General features: G+C 42.1%; 1 protein-coding gene across 1 annotated transcript in view; it reads left to right on the top strand.

Moving 5' to 3' along the window:
• The first annotated feature begins 313 nt into the window (after positions 1-313).
• Positions 314-17,497, top strand: part of LOC124795838 (facilitated trehalose transporter Tret1-like) — an 82,672-nt gene continuing 65,488 nt past the window's right edge. Inside the window, exons 1-2 of the mRNA XM_047259920.1 lie at positions 314-401; positions 1,392-1,708. Coding sequence (XP_047115876.1) covers positions 314-401; positions 1,392-1,708 — 405 coding nt within the window. The remainder of the gene's footprint in view (positions 402-1,391; positions 1,709-17,497) is intronic.

The raw sequence follows: 17,497 nt of genomic DNA, 5'->3' as shown, positions 1-17,497 counted from the left end.
TTACTCGCTGAGAGTTATATCTGCTTGGGTGGTGGTCCACTATGGTCAGTGGTGGAACGGCTAGTTGGAGGCTGAGATGCCAATACTCCACGACCTAGACCAGATAGCAGTGAGGCAGTAAGTGAAAACCTGTTAGACGCCCTACGTATCATCAATGACATAGCGATCATGAACACACATTTATTATTCAGAACTACGATAGTTGTGCCGATGTCCAAAGAAGCCAGTGGCCGAGGGATGTAAGCTGTATACAGTTGTCAGAGACGGAGCAGGTCATCACGTGACTTGGTGATGCCGTTCTGGGGTGGAAGAGATGACACCAACAGTAAGGCTCAGACCAGGTGTCATCCCACTGCGGCAGCCGCACTGCTTCGAGGTGCCCAAGTATCCTCGGACGAGGAGTGCGAGATCATGATGTGGACCCAGTGTATAAGTAGCAGCACACCACAGTGACGTCAACTAGAAGCGAGGCCGCCCGCATCTCGTGGTCGTGCGGTAGCGTTCTCGCTTCCCACGCCCGGGTTCTCGGGTTCGATTCACGGCGGGGTCAGGGATTTTCTCTGTCTCGTGATGGCTGGGTGTTGTGTGCTGCCCTTAGGTTAGTTAGGTTTAAGTAGTTCTAGGGGACTGATGACCATAGATGTTAAGTCACATAGTGCTCAGAGCCATTTGAACCATTTTTTTTTTAGAAGCGAGGCAGCCAGGAGTTTTCCTGCCCAAACAATGGCGGATGAGTGGCTGACCGCCAGAGATTTCCAGGGTTGAAGGTTGGCAGTAACTGAAGTAGGCCCGCAAATGACCACTGTGTAAAGGGTACTACGTCGACAGTATCCGACTTGGCATGAGCATCAGCGCTTCAGCCAGCAGAGGCAGAGTCCATAGAGAGTGACTGGTTCAGCCATGTAGACTCCTAGAGTTGCAGACTCATGAACTCGTAGATTTCTGGACTTGTAGACGGACATAGGTCTTTGCTTGGGTTTGGTGTCCATCAGAATGCGATACCTTTGACTATAAAGGACTAGTATTTATATGGTCCTGTCCTGTGCTTGTTTCGCTACAGCATCTGTTTTTATCATTCAAGCCACAACAAGTCTTTGACTCAGATGTGAAGTAACCAGGCGACAGACGTTGCAATGGCTCGAGTTCCTGTGACCTGCAATGTAGTAACTGCCTGGCGTCATACTACAGTTCTTGTTATAGCAGCAACAGACCCCGATTCAATAACTTTTGGTCGCCTCTGACACGTTTATGTGGCTCCTTGCGTTATCCGAGGCCCATGTCTTAATTTTTACTCAGCTGTGCCCAATTATTTATCTGCCGCGCAACACTGCAACACTGGCTTTAAACTCAGAGAGATGACTTGAAGTCTGTGACGCGGTGTGCCCGTGCAGCATCGCTGGCGTACCTGTCGGCGGGGCTGTTCATGGGCTGGAACGCGCCGATGCTGCCGCGGCTGCAACAGAACTCGTCGCATATCGTGCTGACGGAGGACGAGGCGTCGTGGCTGGGCTCCGTCGGCTCGCTGGCGTTGGTGCCGACGGTGGTGGCGGCCGCGGTGCTCGTCAACACGGTGGGCCGCCGCTGGCTGCTGCTCGCGTCCGCCGTGCCCTTCCTGGCCGCCGCCATCTGGGAGCGCTTCGCCACCACCTTCGGAGAGCTCATGACCGCCGTCGTCGTGGCCAGTCTGGGCATAGGCCTCGTCATACCGGTGAGTGCCCTGCATAAAGGTTCTTCTATTGCCGTTTGGTGTGTATATCATGGGGCCACCAACTTGTTGCCAGAAAAAGTCATAAAGTTTTAATTCACCTCGCAAAATATCAACTTGTGACCATCAAACTTCTTGATGATGTTCGACCGTCTCTACACATTCATCTTACAGTGCTGCACGTTCTTCCCAACCGCGGATGATTAAGAAGAAACCATAGTTGAAGAAGTCTACATGTATTTCTTGATACAATAATTTACCAACAGCCGTATGTATTGTAGAAATTTATTTTATGAACTTCTTATATACTACCAGTTTCGGCGTCACATTGATGCCATCATCAGGCCCCACGCATCGTAGTCGTAAAATCGCTGTACAGGGAAGGAGCCATATAACTGGATCCGTGAATCAAATCGCTATGCGTCAACTCTTCGTGGCCTGATGCATAGCGATTTCATTCACGGATCCAGTTATATGGCTCCTTCCCTGTACAGCGATTTTACGAGTATGACATGTGGAGCCTGAAGATAGCATCAATGTAACGCCGAAACTGGTAGTATATAAGAAGTTCATAAAATACATTTATACAATCTATACGGCTCTTGGTAAATTATTGTATCAAGAAATACACACCGGCCGTTGTCACACAGTCCATAATGGATCAACAAAGAAGTCTACATGTGGACTGCTCAGGAGAAGTCCTATCTATCTACATCTACATCTACATAATTTTGAAAATATTTCGAGTAGATTTCCCCACCATGTTGTAGTTCTTGGAGGAGATTTTAATTTGCCGGATATAGACTGGGAGACTCAAACGTTCATAACAGGTGGCAGGGACAAAGAATCCAGTGAAATTGTTTTAAGTGCTTTATCTGAAAACTACCTTGAGCAGTTAAACAGAGAACCGACTAGTGGCGATAACATATTAGACCTTCTGGTGACAAACATACCCGAACTATTTGAAACAGTTAACACAGAACAGGGAATCAGTGATCACAAAGCGGTTACGGCATCGATGATTTCAGCCGTAAATAGAAATATTAAAAAAGGTAGGAAGATTTTTCTGTTTAGCAAAAGTGACAAAAAGCAGATTACAGAGTACCTGACGGCTCAACACAAAAGTTTTGTCTCAAGTACAGATAGTGTTGAGGATCAGTGGACAAAGTTCAAAACCATCGTACAATATGCGTTAGATGAGTATGTGCCAAGCAAGATCGTAAGAGATGGAAAAGAGCCACCGTGGTACAACAACCGAGTTAGAAAACTGCTGCGGAAGCAAAGGGAACTTCACAGCAAACATAAACATAGCCAAAGCCTTGCAGACAAACAAAAATTACGCGAAGCGAAATGTAGTGTGAGGAGAGCTATGCGGAGAGGCGTTCAATGAATTTGAAAGTAAAGTTCTATGTACTGACATGGCAGAAAATCCTAAGAAATTTTGGTCTTATGTCAAAGCGGTAGGTGGATCAAAACAAAATGTCCAGACACTCTGTGACCAAAATGGTACTGAAACAGAGGATGACAGACTAAAGGCCGAAATACTAAATGTATTTTTCCAAAGCAGTTTCACAGAGGAAGACTGCACTGTAGTTCCTTCTCTAGATTGTCGCACAGATGACAAAATGTAGATATCGAAATAGACGACAGAGGGATAGAGAAACAATTAAAATTCCTCAAAAGAGGAAAGGCCGCTGGACCTGATGGGATACCAGTTCGATTTTATACAGAGTACGCGAAGCAAATTGCCCCCCTTCTTGCAGCGGTGTACCGTAGGTCTCTAGAAGAGCGTAGCGTTCCGAAAGATTGGAAAAGGGCACAGGTCATCCCCGTTTTCAAGAAGGGACGTCGAACAGATGTGCAGAGCTATAGACCTATATCTCTAACGTCGATCAGTTGTAGAATTTTGGAACACGTATTATGTTCGAGTATAATGACTGTTCTGGAGACTAGAAATCTACTCTGTAGGAATCAGCATGGGTTTCGAAGAAGACGGTCGTGTGAAACCCAGATCGCGCTATTCGTCCACGAGACTCAGAGGGCCATAGACACGGGTTCCCAGGTAGATGCCGTGTTTCTTGACTTCCGCAAGGCGTTCGATACAGTTCCCCACAGTCGTTTAATGAACAAAGTAAGAGCAAATGGACTACCAGACCAATTGTGTGATTCGATTGAGGAGTTCCTAGATAACAGAACGCAGCATGTCATTCTCAATGGAGAGAAGTCTTCCGAAGTAAGAGTGATTTCAGGTGTGCAGCAGGGGAGTGTCATAGGACCGTTGCTATTCACAATATACATAAATGACCTGGTGGATGACATCGGAAGTTCACTGAGGCTTTTTGCGGATGATGCTGTGGTGTGTCGAGGGGTTGTAGCGATGGAGGATTGTACTGAAATGCAGGAGGATCTGCAGCGAATTGACGAATGGTGCAGGGAATGGCAATTCAATCTCAATGTAGACAAGTGTAATGTGCTGCGAATACATAGAAAGATAGATCCCTTATCATTTAGCTACAAAATAGCAGGTCAGCAACTGGAAGCAGTTAATTCCATAAATTATCTGGGAGTACGCATTAGGAGTGATTTAAAATGGAATGATCAAATAAAGTTGATCGTCGGTAAAGCAGATGCCAGACTGAGATTCATTGGAAGAATCCTAAGGAAATCCAATCCGAAAACAAAGGAAGTACGTTGCAGTACGCTTGTTCGCCCACTGCTTGAATACTGCTCACCGGTGTGGGATCCGTACTAGATAGGGTTGATAGAAGAGATAGAGAAGGCCAACGGAGAGCAGCGCGCTTCGGTTACAGGATCATTTAGTAATCGCGAAAGCGTTTCGGAGATGATAGATAAACTCCAGTGGAAGACTCTGCAGGAGAAACGCTCAGTAGCTCGGTACGGGCTTTGGTTAAACTTTCGAGAACATACCTTCACCGAGGAGTCAAGCAGTATATTGCTCCCTCCTAAGAATATCTCGCGAAGAGACCATGAGGATAAAATCAGAGAGATTAGAGCCCACACAGAAGCATACCGACAATCCTCCTTTCCACGAACAATAACGAGACTGGAATAGAAGGGAGAACCGAAAGAGGTACTCAGGGTACCCTCCGCCACACACCGTCAGGTGGGTTGCGGAGTATGGATGTAGATGTAGGAGAAGCCCTATCAAGGAAACAAAGAAAAATCACTGGATACTGCAACGGCGCGGTTACTTGATCTCGTCCTACAGGAAGTGTTCACTCACCTGGTAGTGAATTTCTTCTTCTGCAGTCCGGTCCACACGTCGTCCCTGTTAAAACGAACGATGTTATCCTACTGGAAAAGCTGTAGTAGAGCCAGTAGCATTATACGAATCCAGCTGGTGCAACAAATGTTTTTCAGTATTAGGTTGATTGAGAGATTAATTCAAAGGTAGTTTGCGACTGAAAACGGTGATATATTGTCACTTGTTTGATACAAAACAACGCTAAGTCCATGTTAACCATAGTGACATTTTCATTCACACGCTGTCACACTCATTTGCAGTAGGAAGTTCACGGTAACTAAGCAAACCCATTGCCAAAAGGATTAACAAACGAACTGACTGTGATAGAATGCTCGCTCAGCTATTATTCAATTTGACCACCATGAATGTTCAGATTGCGATCGCGCTTCGTATAACACGGCATGTAGATTTTCGTTATTCAAAAGTCGCAGGTTACATATTAAAATCGGAATTTAACGTGTTCGTTTTTTCACATGTTTACGTCCACTTTGCGGCACGTCGCTGTCAAGTTTTCACCATTATCCATTAAAGTTTTCACATTTATTCAGGGCTTCTTATATCAACGTCCAAACATGATCACGGCTAAGATCCAAATTCCACTTAGGCTTCACAAAGCAATTCTCTTAGCGCACAAAACACGCGCGCATGCTCTATCCTCTGCTTGGCTTATATACATCGTAACCGATCCAATATTACTATTCAACCGCGAAATACCACTTCTTTTACATCTGACCAATCATAACTTAATACCTTTTATGAAGAGTTTATCAAAAGAACTAGTTTATAAAATTCACAAATATCCAGATAGCTTCAGATACTAAAATTATTATAAAATGTATCTTGTTTCACCAGTCCAATAAACTGGCTAGTTGCAATTTACAATAACCCCTGAGTATGATTCTCCCTCTGTGTACCCACTTCCCACGCTAGAATGTACTCCACTAACAGATATAACAATATCTTGCTTTCCATTCACACCATGATTCACACCAATAAATAAATTAACAATAATCAATAACAGTTGTAATAATCAAATAACTATAGTTTTGTTTAATAAATTTCTTAGCTACTTGATAATTTCATAGTCCGCGGTTCTGTGTAAGAAACCAGTCACCGCTTAAATTTTGATTACTAACCAGCACTGGTGGCCGCAGAATTTCGGCATACGAAGTCACCCTCTATCAACGGCCTTGTCAAAGAAAGCGGACAGGCGGACAGGGGTTGATGGCATCTACATCTACATCTATACTCCGCGAGCCACCTTACGGTGTGTGGCGGAGGGTACTTATTGTACCACTATCTGATCCCCCCTTCCCTGTTCCATTCACGAATTGTGCGTGGGAAGAACGACTGCTTGTAAGTCTCCGTATTTGCTCTAATTTCTCGGATCTTTTCGTTGTGATCATTACGCGAGATATATGTGGGCGGTAGTAATATGTTGCCCATCTCTTCCCGGAATGTGCTCTCTCGTAATTTCGATAATAAACCTCTCCGTATTGCGTAACGCCTTTCTTGAAGTGTCCGCCACTGGAGCTTGTTCAGCATCTCCGTAACGCTCTCGCGCTGACTAAATGTCCCCATGACGAATCGCGCTGCTTTTCGCTGGATCATGTCTATCTCTTCTATTAATCCAACCTGGTAAGGGTCCCATACTGATGAGCAATACTCAAGAATCGGACGAACAAGCGTTTTGTAAGCTACTTCTTTTGTCGATGAGTCACATTTTCTTAGAATTCTTCCTATGAATCTCAACCTGGCGCCTGCTTTTCCCACTATTTGTTTTATGTGATCATTCCACTTCAGATCGCTCCGGATAGTAACTCCTAAGTATTTTACGGTCGTTACCGCTTCCAATGATTTACCACCTATGGCATAATCGTACTGGAATGGATTTCTGCCCCTATGTATGCGCATTATCTTACATTTATCTACGTTTAGGGAAAGCTGCCAGCTGTCGCACCATGCATTAATCCTCTGCAGGTCCTCCTGGAGTACGTACGAGTCTTCTGATGTTGCTACTTTCTTGTAGACAACCGTGTCATCCGCAAATAGCCTCACGGAGCTACCGATGTTGTCAACTAAGTCATTTATGCATATTGTAAACAATAAAGGTCCTATCACGCTTCCCTGCGGTACTCCCGAAATTACCTCTACATCTGCAGATTTTGAACCGTTAAGAATGACATGTTGTGTTCTTTCTTCTAGGAAATCCTGAATCCAATCACAAACCTGGTCCGATATTCCGTAAGCTCGTATTTTTTTCACTAAACGTAAGTGCGGAACCGTATCAAATGCCTTCCTGAAGTCCAGGAATACGGCTTCAATCTGCTCGCCAGTGTCTACGGCACTGTGAATTTCTTGGGCAAATAGGGCGAGCTGAGTTTCACATGATCTCTGTTTGCGGAATCCATGTTGGTTATGATGAAGGAGATTTGTATTATCTAAGAACGTCATAATACGAGAACACAAAACATGTTCCATTATTCTACAACAGATTGACGTAAGCGAAATAGGCCTATAATTATTCGCATCTGATTTATGACCCTTCTTGAAAATGGGAACGACCTGCGCTTTCTTCCAGTCGCTAGGGACTTTACGTTCTTCCAGCGATCTACGATAAATTGCTGATAGAAAGGGGGCAAGTTCTTTAGCATAATCACTGTAGAATCTTAAGGGTATCTCGTCTGGTCCGGATGCTTTTCCGCTACTAAGTGATAGCAGTTGTTTTTCAATTCCGATATCGTTTATTTCAATATTTTCCGTTTTGGCGTCCGTGCGACGGCTGAAGTCAGGGACCGTGTTACGATTTTCCGCAGTGAAACAGTTTCGGAACACTGAATTCAGTATTTCTGCCTTTCTTCGGTCGTCCTCTGTTTCGGTGCCATCGTGGTCAACGAGTGACTGAATAGGGGATTTAGATCCGCTTACCGATTTTACATATGACCAAAACTTTTTAGGGTTCTTGTTTAGATTGTTTGCCAATGTTTTATGTTCGAATTCGTTGAATGCTTCTCTCATTGCTCTCTTTACGCTCTTTTTCGCTTCGTTCAGCTTTTCCTTATCAGCTATGATTCGACTACTCTTAAACCTATGAAGAAGCTTTCTTTGTTTCCGTAGTACCTTTCGTACATGATTGTTATACCACGGTGGATCTTTCCCCTCGCTTTGGACCTTAGTCGGTACGAACTTATCTAAGGCGTACTGGACGATGTTTCTGAATTTTTTCCATTTTTGTTCCACATCCTCTTCCTCAGAAATGAACGTTTGGTGGTGGTCACTCAGATATTCTGCGATTTGTGCTCTATCACTCTTGTTAAGCAAATATATTTTCCTTCCTTTCTTGGCATTTCTTATTACACTTGTAGTCATTGATGCAACCACTGACTTATGATCACTGATACCCTCTTCTACATTCACGGAGTCGAAAAGTTCCGGTCTATTTGTTGCTATGAGGTCTAAAACGTTAGCTTCACGAGTTGGTTCTCTAACTATCTGCTCGAAGTAATTCTCGGACAAGGCAGTCAGGATAATGTCACAAGAGTCTCTGTCCCTGGCTCCAGTTCTGATTGTGTGACTATCCCATTCTATACCTGGTAGATTGAAGTCTCCCCCTATTACAATAGTATGATCACGAAACTTCTTCACGACGTTCTGCAGGTTCTCTCTGAGGCGCTCAACTACTACGGTTGCTGATGCAGGTGGTCTATAGAAGCATCCGACTATCATATCTGACCCACCTTTGATACTTAACTTAACCCAGATTATTTCACAATCGCATTCGCTAATAACTTCACTGGATATTATTGAATTCTTTACTGCTATAAATACTCCTCCACCATTGGCGTTTATCCTATCCTTGCGGTATATATTCCATTCTGTGTCTAGGATTTCGTTACTGTTCACTTCCGGTTTTAACCAACTTTCCGTTCCTAATACTATATGCGCACTATTTCCTTCAATAAGAGCTACTAATTCAGGAACCTTGTCCTGGATACTCCTGCAGTTTACCAATATTACGTTAACTTTTCCTGTTTTTGGTCTCTGAGGACGGACGTTCTTTATCAACGATGATAATGTCCTCTCTGGTAAGCCGTCAGGTATTTTATCGTTTCGCCCAAGGGGGGGTCCCTCTAACCTAAAAAACCCCCGTGTGCACGCCACACGTACTCTGCTACCCTAGTAGCTGCTTCCGGTGTGTAGTGCACGCCTGACCTGTCTAGGGGGGCCCTACAGTTCTCCACCCAATAACGGAGGTCGATGAATTTGCAACCATTATAGTCGCAGAGTCGTCTGAGCCTCTGGTTTAGACCCTCCACACGGCTCCAAACCAGAGGACCGCGATCGACTCTGGGCACTATGCTGCAGATATTAAGCTCAGCTTGCACTCCGCGTGCGATGCTGGTTGTCTTCACCAAATCAGCCAGCCGCCGGAAGGAACCAAGGATGGCCTCAGAACCCAAGCGGCAGGCGTCATTCGTTCCGACATGTGCTACTATCAGCAGCCGGTCACACCCAGTGCGTTCAATAGCTGCCGGAAGGGCCTCCTCCACATTACGGACGAGACCCCCCGGCAAGCACACCGAGTGCACACTGGCATTCTTCCCCGACCTACCCGCTATTTTCCTGAGGGGCTCCATAACCCGCCTAACGTTGGAGCTCCCTATAACTAATAGGCCCGCCCTCTGTGACTGTCGGGACGTTGCCGGAGAATCGGCCACTGGCCCAACAGGCGAGGCATCCTGTGGTGGCTCGGAAACGATGTCATCACCACTAGGAAGCACCCCGTACCTGTTGGAAAGGGGTAAGGCAGCTGCCACGCGGCCAGATCCCACCTTCGCCTTTCGGCCAGCACGCGCGAGCCCACCACTGTCCGCCATTCACCCTGGAGTGATGGCTGACCGGTAAGATGCTCACTGCCGGAAGACGCAGCGACATCAGGGGTTCCATGTGATTCCAAGGCCACCGAAGTAGGCATAGGTCTCACCACAGTTGCCCCAACGCCACTACGAGGCGACGCCTGCGTCTCGAGCTCGATGAGCCTAACAGACAAAGCCTCCACCTGCCCCCGAAGAGTGGCCAATTCTCCTTGCGTCCGCTCACAACAACCACAGTCCCTACACATGACTATGTTTACCCTACTCTATACGGTGACAAATTCCCAAGATAATCTTCTGATGAGCTACTCTGATAATCAAGAAACACTCACTGAAATACGAGACGCGAAAACTACGCTAGGTTTTCCCAGAACAACTATTTAAAAGCTAAGCGCAGCAAATAAGTACAAAAACGCTTTATACAAACAGTACTCGCTGCTGCTGGTGCTCTCTCTCTGGCTGTCACAAGACAACTGCTGATTCAAGTGACTAGTGGCTAACGGCCGCGAAACAAACAAAAGACGGTTTTAGGGCGCTTTCTGTTCTAAACGATCAAGAAAACACTAAGAAATCTAACACGAAAACTACGTAAAGTTTTATCAAGAACTGTTAGTTACTATGCAGAGCAGATAAACACAAATAGAATCCTTTCCTTAGTGGAAGGTCGTAAACAAAATGCAAAATAAACGCTTTATACAAACCGTACTCGCTGCTGCTGGTGCTCTCGCTCTGGCTGTCACAAGACAACTGTCCTTGAGGTGGGAAACTGCTCCTAAAGGCAGAAGAATCAAAAATGATCAACGGCATGTGGATGCAGAAGGTGATGGAAACCACTGCATTAAATACACATAACGCTATGTGAGAGCGTGTCATGATCTCTCCATTGGCAAAAGATTCCAGAATAGTCCCCCTTCGGATCTCCGGGAGGAGTCTGCCAAGTGGGAGATGACCATGACAAAAAAACTGAATGACCAACGAAAGGACAACGTTCCGCGAGTCGAGACACGGAATGTCAAAAACTTGAACTTGGTAGGGAAGCTAGAAATTCTGAAAAGGAGAGTGCAAAGGCTCAATCTGTATGTAGTAGGGGTCAGTGAAGTGATTTAGAAAGAAGGCAATTATTTTTGGTTAGATGAATATGGGTAATATCAACAGCAGCAGAAAATGGTATAACGAGAGCACGATTCGTTCTGAATAGGAAGGTAGGGCAGAAGTTGTGTTACTGTGAAGAGTTCAGTGCAAGTGAACCAACACCGACAGTGATAGTTCAGGTATACATGCCGACGTCGCAGGTTGAATATGAAAAGATAGAAAAAGTATATGAAGACACTAAAAGGCTAATACAGTACATAAAGGGAGATGAAAATCTAATAGTCATGGGAGACTGGAATACAGTTGTAGGGGAAGGACTAGAAGAAAAAGCCACAGATGAATATGGGCTTGGGACTAGAAACGAGATAGGAGAAAGACTTACTGAGTTCTGTTGTAAATTTCAGCTAGTAATGGCGAATACTCTGTTCAAAAATAGCAAGATGAGGAGGTATACTTGGAAAAGGCCGGGTGATACGGGAAGATTTCAGTTAGATTACATCATGGTCAGGGAGAGATTCCGAAATCTGATACTGGATAGTAAGGCGTATCCAGGAGCACATATTGACTCAGATCACAATTTAGTAATGATGAAGAGTAGACTGAAGTTTAAGAGATTAGTGAGTAAGAATCAATACGCAAAGAAGTGGGATACGGAAGTACTAAGGAATGGCGAGACACGCTTGAAGTTCTCTACGGCTGTAGATACAGCAATAAGGAATACCTCAGTAAGCAATACAGTTAAACAGAAATGGACGTCTCTAAACAGAGCAATCACAGAAGTTGCACAGAGAAACATAGGTACAAAGAAGGAAACTGCGAAGAAACCGTGGGTAACAGAAGAAATACTTCAGTCGATGCGATGAAAGACGGAAGTACAAAAATGTTCAGAGAAATTCAGGAATACAGAAATACAAGCCGCTGAAGAATGAAATGAATGGGAAGTACAGGGAAGCTAAGACGAAAGGGCTGTGTGAAAAATGTGAAGAAATCGAAAAAGAAATGATTGTTGAAAGGACTGACTTAATATATAGAAAAGTCAAAACAACCTTCGCTGAAATTAAAAGCAAGTGTGGTAATATTAAGAGTGCAACAGAAATTCCATTTCTGAATGCAGAAAAGAGAGCGAATAAGTGGAAAGAGTACATTGGATGCCTCTATCAGGTGGAAGGTTTGTTTGATGTGATAGAGGAAGAAACCGGAGTCGATTTAGTAGAGATATCAGTCTTTGAAGTGGCAACAAAATGACTGTTCGCGTTGATATGCAGAATGTATGACTCTGGCGGCATACCATAATCATGCACGCAATTCCGAAGGTAGCAAGAGCTGACATGTGCGAGAATTATCGCACAATCAGCCTAACAGCTCATGCATCCAAGTTTCTTGCAAGAGTTGTATACAGAAGAATGCAAGGAGAAGTGAGAATCTGTTAGATGACGATCAGTTTGGCTTTAGGATAGGTAAAGGCACGAGAAAGGCAATTCTGACGTTCCGGTTGATAATGGAAACAAGACTAAGACACGTTCATAGGATTTTTCGTCCTGGAAAAAGCTTTCGACAATGTAAAATTGTGTAAGATGTTCGAAATTCTGAGAAAAATAGGGTAATCTTTACGCAGTAATAAACAATACGTACAAGAACCAAGAGGGAATAATAAGAGAGGGAGACCAAGAACGAAGTGTTCGGTTTAGAAGGGCGCAAGACAGGAGTACAGACCCTACTGTTCAATTTGTACATCGAAGAAACAATGATGGAAATAAAAGAAAGGTTCTGGAGTGGCATTAACTTTCAAGGTGAAAGGATACCAATGATGAGATTCGCTCGTGACATTGCTATCCTGAGAGAAAGTAAGGAAGAATATCGTGATCTGCTGAATGGAATGACAGTCTAATGAGTATAGAATATAGATTGAGAGTAAATCGATGAAAGCGAAAAGTAAGGAGAACTAGCAGCAATAGGAACAGTGAGAAACTTAACATTAGGATCTGCCAGCCTTCTTATAGACTATAGTGACCTGTGCTTTTTTTGTTCGAAGAATCTACGATAAATTATAGTCAGAAGAAGGGCTAATTCAGCCGCAAATTCGGTATATAATATGATAGGGAGTCCATTGGGCTCTGGAGCTTTGTTAAGTTTTAACTAGCTCAGCTGGTTCTCAACACCTCTGACACTAATATTTATTTGATTCTTCTTTTCAGCTGTAAAAGGATTAAATTGGGGCAGTTCTCGCGGGTTTTTCTTCGTAAAGGAACATTTGAAAACAGAGTTAAGCATTTCAGCTTTTGCTTTGCTACTCTCGATTGCAATTCCTATCTCATTCACTAGGGACTGGACGCTAACTTTAGTGCTACTAACAGCCTTTACATATCAACAGATTTTCTTTTAGATTTAGCAGAATATCTTTTGATAATATTCTGCTTCGGTAGTCATTGAAGGCATCACGCATTACTCTTTTGACTGCCAAACGTGTTTCATTCAGCATCTCTCTGTCTATAGCCCTATACTTTGATTTACGCCTACTACGCTGTAATCTCTGTGTCTTTAGAAGTTTCTTTACACTGATTGTCCACCATGGAGGGCACCTCCCATTACTAACTGTTCTACTAGGTACATATCACGTAATTGAATGCTAAACCATTCTTTTGAACTTGAGCCACAGTTCTTCTACGTGCTCCTGCCATCTACTGAAAGTTTCATGTTCCTTATTGACTTTTTATGTAGTTCACAGAACACATATATATTTATGCTTGTTTTAGTCGTCCTTTGTATTTTGGTGATTGTTGTTGCCACAACCTCGTCATGGTCACTGATACCTGTTTCAATGTGAACATCTTTCGTGAGGTCAGGTCTATTTGTTGCTATTAGATCCAATATATTTTCATCATGAGTAGGATTCCTAACTATTGCAACGTCCCCTTAGAAAAATTATAAATAACTGTGCTGGTAAACTTCTACGTTATTTGATTTTCAAACAGCTGAGCAAAACTGAACGTACTCAGATATTTCTCTCTTTACTTACTCTAATCATCACTAAACTGAGACACAATATTTTTAGCGCAACGCAATCTGACTTTTAATAATCCCCACAAAAGAATGTCCCTGACTAACAATAACCTATATATTTCATGAATCACTTACCTGACAAAAATCTTCGGTACTCGAACGGCTGCATTACAGTGAGCGCCAATACTGCCATCTAAATAAAAGGTTCTAACTACTGAAGGCACTAACTACTGATAGGCATAGTTAGCAAATGAAAGATTTTGACGGAGAACAAACAATGTATTTACCTTAATAATGTTCAAAAGTCATCATATATATATATGAATTCATGATCTCCATCTTTACAAATTTCCTTTTTCTGGCGGACACATGTCCAGGTTGTCCACTTATAGTAACTTCTCAAAACTCTGTCATCTCACTCCCCACATCCACCACTGCTGGCGGTTCAGCTCCAACTGAGTAACACTACATGCTGTTCCCATCCAACTGCCCAACACTACAATAGCGAATATTCCAAAAATGCCAACCAGCCACAGACTGCACACAGCACAGTCAGTGATTTTAATACAGAGCGCTACGTGGCGTTACCAACAAAAAACTTAAACAGCCTACTCACATAGCTACCATGGTCCCCACAAAAAACTTTACAAATTGTTTTTGGCAGTGCCCAATACTGATTTGAAAAAAATTTTCATAATTACAATAACAAAGATATCAAATGCACACACTTATTGATACACTGTTAGTCAAAAGCAAAAATTGTTCTCATAAAGACAGTCCTGATCATTCATCACTGTAGTAATTACAGTTTTTTTTTAAGTCCGAGCAGTAAAAGAAAATGCACAAGGAAGTAGTGGATTTCCGTGCAGTCTTGAAGAAGTAGTGTTGTTTCCTTCCAATGGAAAGACAGTGCTGACTCTTGACATGCAGGCAGGTAATGGGCCACAACAGAGCAAACCCACATCAGAGTCAGTCGAAGTTTTGAAGAATATGGTTAAGTAGGTCATCACAGAGCAGACCCACTGTAGGTCTAGTAGAGATTATGGTATTGGTAGGCCACCAAAAGTGCAGACCCACTATAGTCCTTGTAGAGATAATGGTATTGGTAGGCCATCGAAGGTGCGGACACACTTTAGTCCTTGTAGAGATAGCTAGTAGCCATCCGCTGCCACTGTGCAGGTGCACAATCACAATTGAAGAGTTTGCGGATAATATAGCAAGTCAATAAACCACCACTCGTGCACTCAAAAACGTTTTGGAATGTCCTTAGAACCAGCAGTGCTGTTAGCCAGTCCCTTGCTGAATTATCAACATACGTGCAAACACTAACAGTATAATGTGCATATACTATGACCAACAAAATGTGTGCACTGAAATGAATCTCTACAAGTTACTTAATTTGATGAACTGGTGTCAATTACAATTTTATGACATGAGAATACAATTACAAAGGTACAGAAAACATCATTAATAACATAATAATACAGATATAGTTTGCAGTAATACAGGCTTTACAAAATAATAGCAATAAATATATACATCAGTGTCACAGAAATTCTGACATAAATAAATTAAAAAATGAGAAGAGCTTTCGAACTTTAACTTTACACATGAGCATTGAAACAGAACAAATTAAATAATGTTAAACATCTTTACAAAGTAAATAACATATTGTTAATGCAAATTATATTTGAGGATAACATTAGTCCTCATCATAGTGAATGTAGCTTAGTATTAGAAAAATTCTACAACATAACTCTTATCAGATAAACATGTAAGGACAGGAAGAACACAAATACACAAGGGTACACAAACACATAGCGAAATAACACAAAAGGAAAGACAGGGTTTGTTTTCAGTGTAATATTTAGTACTGCAGTCCAACCCAAAACTTCATTCCATACATCTTTCCTCTTATTTCAACATTTGCTCCCACAAAAAAATCCTATCCACACATGCTTTCTGTATTTATATGTTCACATATTTCTTACTTCTTTATTTACTTTCCATTATCTTACCTCGTCATTTGTTTCCAAGAAAATTTCACCTAAACCTGTTGTACCTAAATCCTACTTTTTTGTTCATATCCTCTTTCAAAATAATTATGCTTCATTGTACACTACTTTTTTGGCCAAACCTTTCTCTTATACCTTGTCAATGCATATCTTCCAATTCATCACAACTCATTCTCTTATATAGCATATCCCCTCTTAAGCTAACTTAAATATATTGAGCTCAGATATAGAGAATGAGGCAATTCAGCAGCACAAAACAACTAACACAAACAGCAATGACAAAAAAATGGAAATTGGCAAAGCAAGGAGCAGTATATCTAAATTAGCAAAGCAAATGCAACATTACCACTAATGTGAGCCAATGTGCAGGAACAAGAAAAATAAATCAGTAGTAAAGCTGACTTAATGCAATGTAAAATTCGGTAGAACTATGCCTGGCAAATGCAATAACTCATACCTAAACATGATAAAGCTCAAGCAGAAAAAATGTTACAGTAAAAATAGGAAATATCTAATACCTATGTCAGATCTTATAACTAGAGTAATGCATCACAATAACTTACTCTGCCAAACTAGTTACCAAATAGTTGAAAAAATTTATGTATGCTATTCCTGTGAAGGGAAATATCTATTTGTGCTCCCTTTTTTTAAGAATGTAGATCATAAACTTATTATTTAATGCATCCATGGAAAGAAAACATTACTATTAGTACACGTATTAAATTTTATCTAACCAGTGCTGCAGCACAGCTAGACTCTAGATATTAAACAAAATTAGCAAATATATATATATATATATATATATATATATATATATATATATATATATATATATATATATATAAAAAGCAAGGCATTCAACGTCATTCACTAGCCGTATGGCATTTCAGCATTTCAGTAAATTTCTACAATTATGAGCTCCAAAGAGTAATTATATGTCTTCAACTAAGAGCGTGTCGTATTTGCGATGCTTTCTACAAAGAAATGTCAATACCGAGGTTAAGGGCCTCTTTTTTTCCCTCTACATGTGCCCCTGAAAGGCCCACACTAATGGCTTTTTTTTTCCGGGCGACTGTCGCACAGCTGGGCGCCCACAGTGAATTACGTCGAGGTGACTTACCTTCCTTACTGAAATATTTACATCAGTTTCCGCTACAGTGACAGTTTGATACAAATAAAATTTCACAGGTCGAGACATTACAGTAGAAATGTGAGAAGCGAAATCTCATGAATAGCAGTGTTGTGATGCATTCACACATGTACACACATTTCGTAACTTTTAAAGTATGATTCTTGATTTTCACAAACCAGTATCCCTAACCTCTTCTCATTATTCATATACATATAAACACATAATCACATTCCTCATATAGCATCATCTTATTGATAATCAACTTATCTCAACAGCGTAATACACATTGTCGTCGCAATAATAACATCATAACACCTCAGTTAAATCTCAAAAACGTCGTAGCTAAAAAATATTCTCTGCTCATTTCAGTACTGTCATCTACCTCAAACGTACTTAAAAAATCATGATCCCATA

This window comes from Schistocerca piceifrons, chromosome 4 (genome assembly GCF_021461385.2).
Source record: "Schistocerca piceifrons isolate TAMUIC-IGC-003096 chromosome 4, iqSchPice1.1, whole genome shotgun sequence".
Taxonomy (NCBI): Eukaryota; Metazoa; Arthropoda; class Insecta; order Orthoptera; family Acrididae; genus Schistocerca; species Schistocerca piceifrons.
Note: the sequence above shows the minus strand (reverse complement) of the source record. Positions and strands in the feature narration are given on the sequence as shown.